Source organism: Balearica regulorum, chromosome 9 (genome assembly GCF_011004875.1).
Source record: "Balearica regulorum gibbericeps isolate bBalReg1 chromosome 9, bBalReg1.pri, whole genome shotgun sequence".
NCBI lineage: Eukaryota > Metazoa > Chordata > Aves > Gruiformes > Gruidae > Balearica > Balearica regulorum.
The window spans coordinates 19,187,360-19,200,971 of NC_046192.1; the positions used below are offsets into that span (position 1 = coordinate 19,187,360).

At 43.6% G+C, this 13,612-nt stretch overlaps 1 protein-coding gene across 1 annotated transcript in view; it reads left to right on the forward strand.

The window, feature by feature from the left end:
- Positions 1 to 320: 320 nt before the first annotated feature.
- MCF2L2 (MCF.2 cell line derived transforming sequence-like 2) overlaps positions 321 to 13,612 on the forward strand; it is a 174,152-nt gene continuing 160,860 nt past the window's right edge. Inside the window, exon 1 of the mRNA XM_075761446.1 lies at positions 321 to 631. Within this exon, the coding sequence (XP_075617561.1) occupies positions 529 to 631 (103 nt within the window). The 5' untranslated portion in view covers positions 321 to 528. The remainder of the gene's footprint in view (positions 632 to 13,612) is intronic.

Sequence of the window (13,612 nt, forward strand, 5' to 3'; positions counted from 1 at the left end):
GGAGCACCGGAGCCTGCCGGCGGGTTGTTCCTGACTCTCAGGCACGCTGGTGAAGAGAGCGTTGCAGAGCAGCTGCTGCTGTTACAGCTCTCCTGCCAGCTCCACTCCTCCCGATGCCATTCCTACCTCCAGGATTTTTCCCTGACTCACAGCATCACCATCCAAAAGTCTCCCTGGAGGAAGGTATCTGCTTGCTGGTTTGTCTCTTTATCCTTTGCCTCATCCGCGGGAGAAGGGAGAAAAAAAGCCATAAGCAATCAACTCGCCTGCTTCTTTTTCCTTTTTTATCCCCCCCCCCCCCCCATCCCCCATCCCCCCCTGCTCCCTTCCTGTTGTCAAACGGGGTAAAATCCCCTTTAGGAGGGAGCTTTTCTAGGTCCATGCATGGACAGCGGCAAATTGGAAGAGGTGAGCAGCCGGCAGAAGATGTGAGAGCTGGAAGGGCCGTGCCGTGGGAGTGGTCCTCGCTTTGTGTGCAAGCGAGGCAGTGAGTGTGCAGCCTCCCACTCTGGGTGCATCTTTTTTTGGATGCTGTGCAGTTCCCTCTGTGAAATGCTTTTTTGGTTGAAAGAAGAAGAGATGTCACATCAGGAGCTCACCCAGCGACTGACTACGGTTATCACCCATGTGGGTAAGACATCTTTATTTTTCTTCTCACTACATTTGTGTAGATTTGAGGGCCCTGTTCCCCCAGGAGGTGCTGATGCTCTGTGCATGCAGGAAGCCTTTGTGTGACAATATCACACCTGTGCGTGAAATAGGAGCCATCATCAGATTGCAAAGCCATGGCTTTGGGCAATTAGACAGCCTTTTATTGATGGTTTGGTTTGTTTTTCAAGCATGCAGTTCAAAAGCAGAAACAATAGGAGCAGAGAGTGTCCTACCTGTGAACTGATCTGTGTAAAATACCCAAGCACAGTCCTCCGTGCAGGGAGGTGGTAGAGAAAAGGGGATGGTGGAAGGATGCTGGAGCAACAGCAGTGCTAATGTGTTTTGCATTTGTTTGTGATACTGGAATAGCAGCCCATTCTCAGAGAGTCTTTTTTATTGCCATTGCTGTTTCAAGGGTTCTGGAAGGTGCTAGGATCCCAAAAAAGGACAGGATCCAAACAGCTTTGCTCCATGTCAGGCTTGGTTTTACTGTTTACTAACCTTCAAATGGTAGTGAATACAGGTAAGGCCCTGTACTATGCACTGGCATCCTTATAAGTCTAAGCTGGCTACCCACTTGCTGGCATTGGTGACCAAATTACAAGGAACCAAATAACCTGAAACTAGCAAGACAGTAGGAGATGCTGGTGATTAAAATATCAACTGAGAAAAGCTTTTGGGACCCTTTTTTTTGTTACATATATTTGAGTTGAAGCAGATTGTGGCTGTGTTGCACCATGTAAAGAGAACATTTTTAATTTAATTGCATGGGAGCAAATTTTATACTTGTCAGTGTTTGTAACAGATTGTGTGTTGTGAACGCCAAAGATGTTGTACAGGTTCCTGAAATGCCTTTGCCATTGACTTCACTCAATCTGTATATGAAACAGAGTGTGACCAAAGTGTGGCTTTTGGAGAATACACAATTAAGATTTTAGACCAAAATTATTCTTGGGTTTGATATCAGCTGTACCAGCTGAATTAAGTTTAAGAAAACAAAAGCAATTTGTAGCTTGCCTAAACAAATAGCACAAAAGCAGATTTAAACTGAAGAAAATACTTACGCCAGGTCCCATCTCTCCAGCTCTTCTCCTGGGGTCAGTCTTGCTGCTCCTGGTAACCTCAGCAGTGGCTTGATATGGGAGAGAGAGTATGTTGCCAGGAGAGCTTGCAACGTCAGCCTCTTTGACCCAGTGATGCCAACATGAGTTGCTTTGCAATTGTACAAATTCTACTTGACACAAAGTCACATGAATTCACATTTTATTATGAGGATTTGGGATTCAATATGAGGCACATTTAAATTTTTTTAGAAGAGTATTTCAGTGGAGCCAAAGAGATTTGTTCATCTCCTGGATTTCCTGTTCGGCTCAATACAGGTCCTTGTCATCCCTGTTGAGGACCCTCTTTGATGTCAGGAGGAATTTGTTAGAGGTAACATAACATTATTTAGCAATGTAGTAAATCATTCTGGACACTAGTAAGATGTTAATGAGCCTTTCTCCTATTTCCTGACAAATAGAGTAATTCCTGGTCAACCAGCAGGTCAGTCCTAGGGAGAGGAATGACGCTTATAGATCTTGGGTTTTTTTTCATTTCACACTGAGGCAAGAGCCTAGTTCCCCACCTCCCAACAGGGAAGGATAATCCCGCTATTTTCGCAGCCATGGAAGACCTAGAAATCAGACCCTGCTTGTGGAGTCTGCCTTTTTGTAGACAGTGCTCATTTTTTATCAAATCATGTAACTAGAAAAAACAGCTATAAAAAACCGGAAGCAAGTCATGTTAAAAAAACCCTGTTATCAGCTGAAGGAAGAACATTTTACCCAAACCTGCTGATGATGCTCCATGTTTATGAATCACACCTTGTAACATGAGTTGCCTTAGCTGAATCAGCAGTAGCTTATTGAAACAGTAATTCCTGGGCAACTGCAGGGGTCTCTTGAAAGTTCCGTGGGAATCTCTACAGCTCAAACAAATGAAAGGGCTGCCATCCTTAGCAAACTGAGGGGAGCCTTTGCCATGAACATACTTTATAGTGTTTACTATTTTTACAGCCTCTATTGCCCTCATATTACCACTTGGACTGATGGCATTCGACCTGTCTAGAATGTAGCCAACTCTTGCTTGAGAGCAAAGCTCCCAGCTCACCCAATAGCAGAAGGGAATAAACTTATTCACAAAATCTGCAAAAAGACAAACAAGAACTTTATGGGAGCATTAAAAAGAAAGACCTTTATATTTGCAATAAAATCTTTATGGTAACATTTTGGTCTGTGCAAAGTAGATGACACACCAGTTTATTTTTAATGTGTCAATAAGAGTGTCACCAATATAGTTAATTGCCTGGAGCGCAACTTGTCTGTCCTGGGTAGAAGCTTTGATCCCTCATTAGCTGAGTCATATTGTGTTAGGTAGTGCACATGCTTGTAAAAAAAGCCTCTTATCTTGCTACAGACTTCATACAGACAGCTATCTGCTTCACCCAGGTTAAAATCAAAGCATTGAAGTTATTTACTTACTCCACAGTAGCTATCTTAACTTGGTACTTTCCTAGTACCATGCACCCTGCCCTGTAGCACATCTTTACACAGTGTCAAACAATAGAGGACCAAATTAGATCTCTTAAATAGCCCTGTGCTCTCTCAGCCTCTCTGGGATTATTTCTGATTGCTGTGGTGTGGGTGAGGTAATGGGGCCACCACAGGTGTCTAGGACAGAAGTAGTTTGTGAATGCTACCAGGCTTTCTGCTTGGTATCCAAGATTTAGCACAAAATGTTACCCAATGTTGTTACCAAAAGTGCGTCAAGATTCTTTTTTTAATTTAACCTACTTTCATTAAACTTGACTGTTGGGAGGTGTTGGGGAAACACTCATCTCTTTTGAAAAAAAGCGTGTCCTTTGGGTAGGTGGGCAAGTGGCAGCTCTTCTGTGATGAGGAGGGAAGAAGCTTTGCTGGGTGACATGCCTGGTGCTGACAGCAGGATTGTTTGCATGTGGGAGTGGTACCACTCTTCCAGCTTGCAAAGCCCACCAGAATATGCTTTTGTGCACTCGCTACCCACACACACTTGGCAGTTGGTTCCCAGAAGCCTGATGCCAGCTTTGCTATGTGTGGGCAGTGTTCCGGGCACAGTTACACACACAAGCACCTCCACCCAGTGCCCCATTTTCCACAGATTTTTATTCTTGAAATGATTTTATAATAAGATGGAGCTGCCAGAACCGACGTGAGCTGTTGCAAAAGGAAACGGCAGAGCTTGGCTCCTCTCTGTTACCAGTGAAGAATTCCGCAGCACATTGGGGCAGGGTTTTCTTAGAGGCTCCCCTTAACTTCCAATTAAGTTGTAAGCGCTCCTTCTATCTTCAAATGACACCTGGATCCAAATGAGCTGTCCATCAGCGTCGCTGGTAGGGAGGCCTGATGTGACACTGCAGAAAGCAGTACATTGCACAAATGATATATACAAGAAAAAAACCCCATATGTTCATTTCAGCATTCATCTGGTTTTATGCACTATTATTTGCCCAATTTCCCATTTCATGAGTAGAAAAAGGAATTTAAGCAACTTGATGGAGATCAAAAGGAAAGTCAGTAGCAGAACTTGGTTTAAGATGGACATCTCAGGACTTACACAATCACTTAAAATTCCAGCTAACCACGCTGGGTCAATTCCTACTACTTTTGGCTTAACCACCAGCTCTGAGGAGCTATCTGTGTATGTGAAGAGAAGCTGTGCTACAATTTGAGACAGGAAGTAAAGGATGATACTGTATCCACTTGACTGTGTGAGAGGAATTCAGGTCAGCAGAATGGAATAACCCAAGCTGGCACTTGTCCAAGGCCAATGGCTTAGCATCACAAATCACAGAATCTGTTTCAAGCTGCAAAGCCACAAATAATCTAATATGTCACAGCTGGATAGATGATTGCAATGTTTCTGATCTGTGTCTGTGTACAGCAAGGACACTCAAAAGAGATTTTTTAAAGAAATTAGCTTTCAAGGTACCATATCAAATAAGCCTTCTGCTATTTCTAGACAAAGGCTTAAACCAAGGCAATGGAAATTGCCCTGCCTGCAACAGAAAATTCTTCCCTTTGTTTTAGAGCATTCATGCATTTCAGGAACTCTTTTCGAACCACTGATTCTATGGCTCTGTCCTACTTACAGTTTTCTGGTGAGCAGTTAGGGGTGACTGGTCTTTTTCACTGACCACAGCACACGAAGTTTTCTTACCCAAAGTAAGATACAGGCATGGGATGTGCATCTATCACTGCATTCCCAATGAAACAGGACAATAGAAAACCGAAGAAATGTGTTTGCTGAATTTGCTTGGGATCTCATGCTAACGAGAAGGGATAGTTTGGAGTTCCTTTCCCCATTAACCTACTTCTATTTGAAAATTGGCCTTCTGTGATCATGTTACCTGCATCTTTCTCTCTGTCCCCCAATAAAGCTTTTGAACTCTTGGCCAATTTTTACCAAATTTTGTGAAGTGACAAAGGTCATAGAATAAAAGTTCATGCAAAATATGAAAATAGTGACTGAAGAGAAGAGAAAGATGCAATTACTGAAGGCTAATGAGCTCATTCTATTAGACCTCAGAGAATCCACATGGGAAAGTGGAACGGAGGAAAGGAGAGGTAATAACAATTTATCTTTTTCAGTTTAGCAGCTTAAAAAAGCTACTTGTTTACATTTTTCTTCCTAGATTGTGGTTATTAATTTTACTCCATTCTATATGGCTTATTCTGCGCAGCTGTTTCACTGGGAACTGTTTAATAAGGAACTATTTGAAAGTGTTTTGCTAATGCTGCAAAGTTTGTGCCTATAAAAAGAGGAAATCAAGCTTTCACAGAAATCAATGAAAAATGTGCAGATGTGCCTAGTGCATTCTCCAAAATCTAGAATATTACAAGTTAAAGCCCACATTCTAACCTGGTTTGTCGAGGCATGATCAGAAATAAAGACCATAAGAAATTGTTATGAGTTGGGGATCTGGAACACTAGTTTGTCTTTATCTCAAGGCTAAATATCTACGTGATAGTTTGGCCTTGTGTTTAGGGAGATAGAGGTTACTGAAGAGCTTCCCACAACCAGTAGAAACAGCAGTCTGCACTAAGGCTGCTTCTGTTTCAGGAAAGAACAGGTCAGAGGTGTTTCTCTTCTACATTCCATCTTTTACTTTAGCTAAATACTTTTTCATATGGGATGTGACTCTTACTCTACCATCCTTAACAGAATTCAAGAACAAGTTAGGAAAAACCCTGCAATATCCAGGTGCTATTAATAATTTCTCTTACAGCAGCATGCAGTAAGCAGACCCATGCAGAGCCCCACAGAACTGAAAGGCTGCTTACAGCCCTAGCTGTTTTCTCATTTATTGATATTCTCCCCAAAACTGGCTGTTAACCCTGAGCTTTCATTCTCAAGCCAGTAAGAGTCCAGGATGTTGGGGAAAAGGAATAGGAGTAGCTACCATCCACCATCTGCTTGCTGCAGGGTTTTCACACTTTCTCCTTATGCATTATGTGATGGCAACTGTTGGAGACAGGGTGCTAGGCTGGATGGAACTGAGGTGTGATCCAATCTGTCAATCTGTAGGTCACTGTTGGTTTTGAAAGCCTCCACATTGCTTCTGTTAAATCTAATGCTACAGCAGTCTCCCTCTGTCCTTTATTTTCCAGCCTACCTCAGTAATGGCTTCTAGGTGTTTGTTTCTTGGAGTGAATGCATGGAGAGTGTTTAACACGTGAGGAAATTATTGAAGGAAAGTCAGGTGGCAGAATCTGAGTTTTGCTGTTAGTACTGGTAGTGCCCACAGTCCCTTCCACAGCTATGCATGCTGGGCATCGGGTCCTGTGCATCCTTTAAAAGCTTTACTGGGGTCTGTAATTTGTCTGTTGGTGCCTAGAAAGTAGTTGGGACTCAAATTATTCTAAGATGCATGTTTCAGTTGCAAGGAAGTCTATATGTCTGCTGTTTGGGTAAGCTCTTCCCATGGCTTTCCTGAACCCACCTCTGTCTCAGAACTGGATTTCAGACAGTGTTAGTCCTGTAAGGCAGTTTTCATACAGCAGAAAGCATGAACTTCCCACTTGTAGAGCAGGCATTTGAAACACTGCTTGGTGATTTTCTGTTGGCGTTTTTTGGAGAGAGGGAGGAGGGAAGGTTGGTTATTGAATAATAATTTTTAAAAAGAAGAATGAGGTAGCTTATGTCACAAGCAGGGGAAAAATTACTTATTGCAGCATCATTCAATGAGTTAGTCAGACTGTGGCACTTCCCCCTCTTGTCTTAAACACTCCAGAGCAAGCCCAGGGCTACCTGGAAGGAGGAGGCAGAGGGACTCCCCAGGGGAAAACAAGTATAGGAGTTTTTCTCCTGTGTGAAGTCTCTGGGTCAGGCACTATGAAAACCGCTGGTGCTGACAGAAGTCATCACTTGCTAACAGGATAGGCAGTTGTAACCATTCTGCACTAAAAGTCCCAAGATTAAAAAGCAAAAGGAGGTAGAGAGGAACCCCTGTCTATTCCCATCTCTGTGGCAGAGGGAAGCTCAGGTGGCCTTGCTGGAAATTAAACTGTGACGACATCTATCACAATTCCTGGCAGCTTGTTAAATACAAGGGCCTTTTTCCTCCTTTTGCTTCATTTTTTATTTAATTCCTTTTCTCGCCTTCCATATGGTGCCTGAATTCAAGAGATTCCCTGAGAGGACATCTCCCTAGGGGAAACAGGTTCAGCACTTGGGAAGGTACTTACAGCACCAGACTGTCTCAATGCATAGAGAATAAGCTGAGCAATTTCATTGCTCTTATTCCTTTCTCCCTTCTTTTGCACCATGTTTGAGGCCTCTCTCAGCCCCTGAGAAATGACTCAGCATTCAATGTAGGATGAACCTTTCTGGATGAGGCTTGGATGACTGCTAAAATAATTTTGACAGCACAGTGTCTGGTACCTGGTACTAGTCCCCTCTGTATATTTTCTCCTGTTTTTCAGTGCTGGGCTTCTGTTCAAGCATTTGGGAGAAGAAAAACCGTAAATGTTTTGTGTTAATGCTGATGTGTTGTAGCCCACTGACCTCTTGTACCTTACTTTAGAGTTCAACACAATAACATCTGAATTTCCCCAGTGGGTCAGTGACTGGGAGAAATCTGAGTTCTCTACAAAACTGCCTGCTCCTACTCACATGAGAAAATCCTGGAGAATGATGTGAAAGAGATAACACAGCACATGGTTCATTATTAGTCAGTCAGGCTTGGTGACTCACACTAACCAGTGCAGCAGACATGGCCAGGATTGAAACTGAGGAACAGGAGGGAGACAGGGTGAAGAAACAGCCAACTCTTACATGCATGGATGGAAAAACATCGCTTGTAAATACCTTAAGTGATCTGTAAATCATGGCATGGAGGGAGGTACTGCTTTGAGAGCAGAAACACTGCAAAGCAAAGCTTGTGAGTTTAGTGGAGGAAAGGACAGCAGGCTCCACTATGGCAGAGGGACAGAAGTGTAGGGGAGAATCGGGTTGAGATCACAGTATCTTCAAGCTCCGTTGTCATGTAAGCACAACATAGATAACATCTGTGAGTCCAAAGACGTAACTGCCTCGGAAGGATGACTGAGCTCATGGACTGGAAGAGAGCCATGTCCAGCATGTGAAGTCAGGCTGATTTAAGTCTGAAGCAACAACATTTATTCAAGGGTAACGTACATTACGTTTGTACCCACCCACTTCTTGTCATTTGCAGTGCAGCATTACAGAAGGCTGAAGCCTTTCCAGCAGAGGCCTGCAAATAATTCATCATTAATGAATAGTCCTTTCTCCTGTTTTCTATTAAAATATTCTTTGCAATGTAGTAGGGAATGAAGCACCGAACTGAGACAGACAATCCCCAGCTGCAGTGGACCCTAGTATTTAGTTTACAAAGCTGCTGTGTTCTGTCCCCATCTTTTCCAGCCATTGAGGGGACCTGACAGTACAGTACAATATGCCAGACAATATGGCCAAAGGAAAGACAGGCTGCCAGGATCAAAAATCCACGCAGTTATGGAATTATTGTCTATTTTGTTTATTAGAACAACATGCATACAATAGCTCAAAAACAGCTTTGCACCTGCTGTGCATTGTATTTGGAGTGTTCTTGAAAATGCATTGTTCCAAAATCACTGCTGTCATGAAATTTGAGTCCTGAATCGTTGGTGCACAGCCAAAGCACTGATTCTCCATGCCTTCATAGAGATGCACTGCCACTCATTTCATTATCATTACCCTGCCTGCCTCAAAGATGGATTGCACCCATGGTTTGGCTCTGGTATAAGGTACTACCATCGAGTGCTCTCGTGATTTGAGGACACAGGGGCTTTTTTGGCACCTCAAGGCAGTGAGCCCAGCCATCCCTCACATGGGCAGAGCTTCCCTGATTCCAGAGCTACAGGAACAGAACAGAGATGGAGTTCTCTGAGGAGTCCATTGCAGTAAGTGCAGGACTATTACAGTCAATGCAAAGCTGACTCTCTGGAAGCTTAAACAGAGATACAAAGGTCCTTTTTGGGATGTTAGTCCAGCTTTTGATTTTAAAAGTCACTGATTCCTGACCTGGATTACTCAAGCATGGGAGTAAAGGTTAAATTGCTGCAGAAGGCAAAATCCTTTGAAACATTGCAAAGAGGTGATGGGAAATAAGCTCTCATCAATATTACAACAGTGTGGCTTTGATCCAGAAAGGTGCAAAGAGCTCTTTATTTCTGTGTGAATAAATTGGGAACTGCTGGCACTCAGCACTCTGCAGGACCAGATATTTTTGTCTGAGTGTACTCAGCTGTAGCTGACCCAGCTATAGCCCCTGCTGCAAACAGGTTTAAGAGGCAGCACAGTGCAGGCACTGCCTTGGGAGCTGGGACTTATGACCTACTGTCAGAATTGCCCTGAGTTCATTTGGGGATCTTGGGTCAGTTCCTGTAAGAGCTCAAGGAAAGCCAAGCTGAGAGGATCCAAGTCAGATGCCCCACATCCACGTGCGCAGGCTATAATCTCTGTGCTTCCAGTTATCTCCATCTGCGTCTCAAAGATCTTGGATGGAAACCTGCAGCTTTTCTCCTGAGACTGTTTATGTACCCACCCGTATCACCTAATACGTGAGCACCCCAATGGTACTACAGTAGGGCTTTCATAGTATCAATCCATATATTAACACCATATGTTACAGACTTCATATGAGAAAGGCTGGATCTGCCACTTCCGCAGTGCAGGCTGTTGCCTAGGGCAACGAGATATGAGGGGCTGCAAACCATTTAGCTATTGCTTTCTCTGCATGACTGTGAGCTGTATGATTTCCAGTTTCCCTTGGGCAATGAATTGTCTACAGCTGGCCCTGGATACACAAGAGCAGTTATCTGCAGTTCCAAGACATAAATACAAGCCAAACAATGCTAATGTACAGCATTTTGGTCTGCCTGGCAACAGAGACTGATAGGATCTGACTGTCCTCATTCAATACATGCCATGAGCCTCGGAGATTTTACAGGAGTTACTCCTAGTTAACACTGGAGAACCACTTCAAGATACCTGGAATGTGAAGAGGTGAAGAAAATCTAAAACCAGAGATGGTACCTTGCAGTATTTGAGGATAGTGAATGTTGCCTTTAGATTCTGAGACCTTCAAGGTAGCAGCCATATTTGATTATACATATGTAGAGGATTAGTCCACAGTTACTGGCATCTCCAGTTATTATTATTGCAATATCTATTGTTTAGTTAGGACTTTGTGCAAGTGCTGACAGACAGGTAATGGGGGAAAGAACTGCAGCGAACACATGCAGCTCTAGTAACAATGATAAAGAGAAACAAGATGATTTGGATGTGTGAAGATGGATATGTTGTCTGTTGATTATATATGTTACAACCTTAACACTTCAAATGCATTTTTTCTGGTATGGAGTTCATACTCTAATAGAATTGCTGTGACTAGAATTACTATCAGAAAAGTTTGCCTCTTGTTATCAATCAGTAATCCTTTGCCTAACAAAGGATTACTATAAATATTTCCCCTTTTGAGTCTGGACTTCACTGTTACCCTTTACACTTTGGTTCAAAGGTCTCTGAAGCCAAGGGTTAATTTCTGAAGTGATCAATATTGGTGTTTGCAGCATAAAAGCCAGAGCTGATGACATACATAGAAGCCATACTATTGATCTTGCAATATTCAGAGAAAAGGTTCTTTCAAACAGAAATAGCTATGGCCTTATTATGACCCTGAGCTGTAATCAGGTGCATAACTAATCAGAAAGGTCCTAGCAATTACATGCCAATATTTGGTGCAGGAAGGTTGCTGGGAAAATCTGCTTAATCCTTGTTGTGGTGATCAGCTTATTTTGTGAAAACAAAACTCCTAATTTTTTAAAAGAGAGATTCAAAGTTACTCTCACCATTTCACTTGTCTCAGATATTTGCACTGTTATCAATGTCTGGTATCTTTTCCTCTCCCACACTGGGGAAGCCAGTAGAGGCTTCACAGCGGACTTTGAAGTCACAGTTCAGTTTGAGGTTAACTTTTTGTCCTTTTTTTGTAGCTCATAAAATCCTACTTTCTAGGTTTGTTTTCAGCTAGGAGAGAATTCAGTTTCATCAATATGCAATTGTCATTTTGAATCCTGTTGATTTACACTCTGGCTATACAGCAGAGCCTTGTGTGTATGTGTATCTTGAATGGGAAAAGAAAGCTAGCAGCTAAGTGCCCTTTGAGGAGCAGTACTGTTTGGGCAGAAGCAGAGAGGAGTTTGTCAGTGATATTCTGTGCCCATTCCATCCCAGTATCTGCAACAGCAGCTCTGTACAGGCCACACTCTGCCTGTCCCACTCTCCCCTTCAGAGCTGGGGTGCCACCACCATGCAAGGTTTCCCCAGTCCAGCCGTAGGAAGGAGGCAAGATGGAACAAGAGCTGCCATCATCCCCTGCATGCTCCCCTGCCCAGCAGGATACCAGTGCTGGGCTGCTGCCTGCGGAAGGAGGGGTGTCTGTTGGTCTCAGGAAGGCAGCGATGCTGCAGCAGCCTCATCCACCGCAGGTGAGCAGAAGGCGTGTCAGTGCCATTTTGCACTACAGTTTCTACTGTCAAAGCTCCTCAGGGATAGGGTCAAACCATTTTATCTTTCTTTCTCAGATCAGCTGGAAGGCAGGGTGTTACTGAGCTGCACAGAGGAGCCTCAGTCCCTGAAGCCCCTTCTCTAAGAGATTTTATGGCACTGCAGGGTTTGGTACCCAGGAGTTACTTTCTGTTGATACAGAGCACCAGCCGGCGAGACTCAGATGGTCCTCACCGCTGCCTCTTTTGCTGAGGAGCCACTAGAGGTCACAGGAGGGTTGTCCTGGTTTCGGCTGGGATAGAATTAATTTTCTTCTGAGTGCTGTGTTTTGGATTTAGGATGAGAATAACATTGATAACACACTGATGTTTTAGTTGTTGCCAAGCAGTTGAGGACTTTTCAGCTTCTCCTACTGGCCTGCCAAAGAGAAGACGGGGGTACCCAAGAAGCTGGGAGGGGACATAGCCAGGACAGCTGACCCAAACTGGCCAAATGGATATTCCATACCATATGATGTCATGCTCTGTATGTAACTGGGGGGTGGGCTGGGAGGCAGTGCAGCTCAGGGTCTTGCAGAGCATCAACTTCGGGTGGTGAGAAATTGTGCTGTTCATCACTTGTTTTATATATTCTATTATTATTATTATTTTCCTTTTCTGCCCTATTAAACTGTCTTTATCTAAACCCACAAGTTGTTTGGGGTTTTTTCCATTTTCAATTCTCTCCCCTATCTCACTGGGAGGGGGGAGTGAGTGAACAGCTGTGTGGTTCTTTTAGCTGCCTGCCAGGTTAAACCACAACAAAGGTGTAACCATGTCTCTGCACGAGCCCTGTTCATGCTACAATAGCATCCAAGTGCAAAATACATGGACAGCACTAATTCAAAGAAAGGCATGGTCTCCAGAGACAAAAAGCCTGTCAGATGGTGCTGAACCTTTGAAAATTGGGGAACACAAGTTTTCTATTTAAACTTTTCATCCAAACCAGGATGGACTATAGATAGGATCCATAGTCTAACTTTCACATAAAAGCTATTCTCCTATTTAGGAGTAAGAACATCCCTTCATTTTAATCTCTAGAAAATATAAGCAGAAGACTAATCTTATGGTGGCTTCTCTTTCAGCACATGTGAGAATCTGTCATGATTTTGGTAACTTAATTGAACACTACAAAAGTTATTAGAAGTCTTAAACAACTGCCAGGAGATACAAAGACTGGAACTATACCTTATAGGAAAATAAGGCTAGCATTAGTGTGATCGTCCTCACCACCCCAGAAAGCAGTCCCACAATACCTGAGCAGAGATGGTGACAGATTCAAATGACATACCACATCTAAGTTAATCTAGCAAGTCTAAACTGCAGGTCAGGAAGAGCAGAGAAAGCAGCTGAAAACAGCATTACCCATGGCATAAAGGAAAGAGGGGCTGGAGGCTCTCTTAAATGGACAGCTGGAGCCCTGGGTGCAGGGTGTGTTGGTGGGAGCCTGGTGGAATGCTCTGGCAGTGAAGGCCGATTAGTGCACTCAGAGCCCTGACTACACAGAATCATGGAACCATAGAATAGTTTGGGTTGGAAGGGACCTTAAAGATCCTCTAGTTCCAACCCCCCTGCCATGGGCAGGGACACCCTCCACTAGACCCGGTTGCCCAAAGCCCCATCTAACCTGGCCTTGAACACTTCCTACAATGGGGCATCCACAACTTCTCTTGGCAACCTGTTTCAGTGCCTCACCACCCTCATAGTGAAGAATTTCTTCCTTGTATCTAATCTAAATCTACCCTACATGCTGCTGCCAAATGCAAAATATTTTCTCAGTACAGCCCACATGCTCTAAAATACCCGCCATTTCCAGTACCAGCACTGGTATT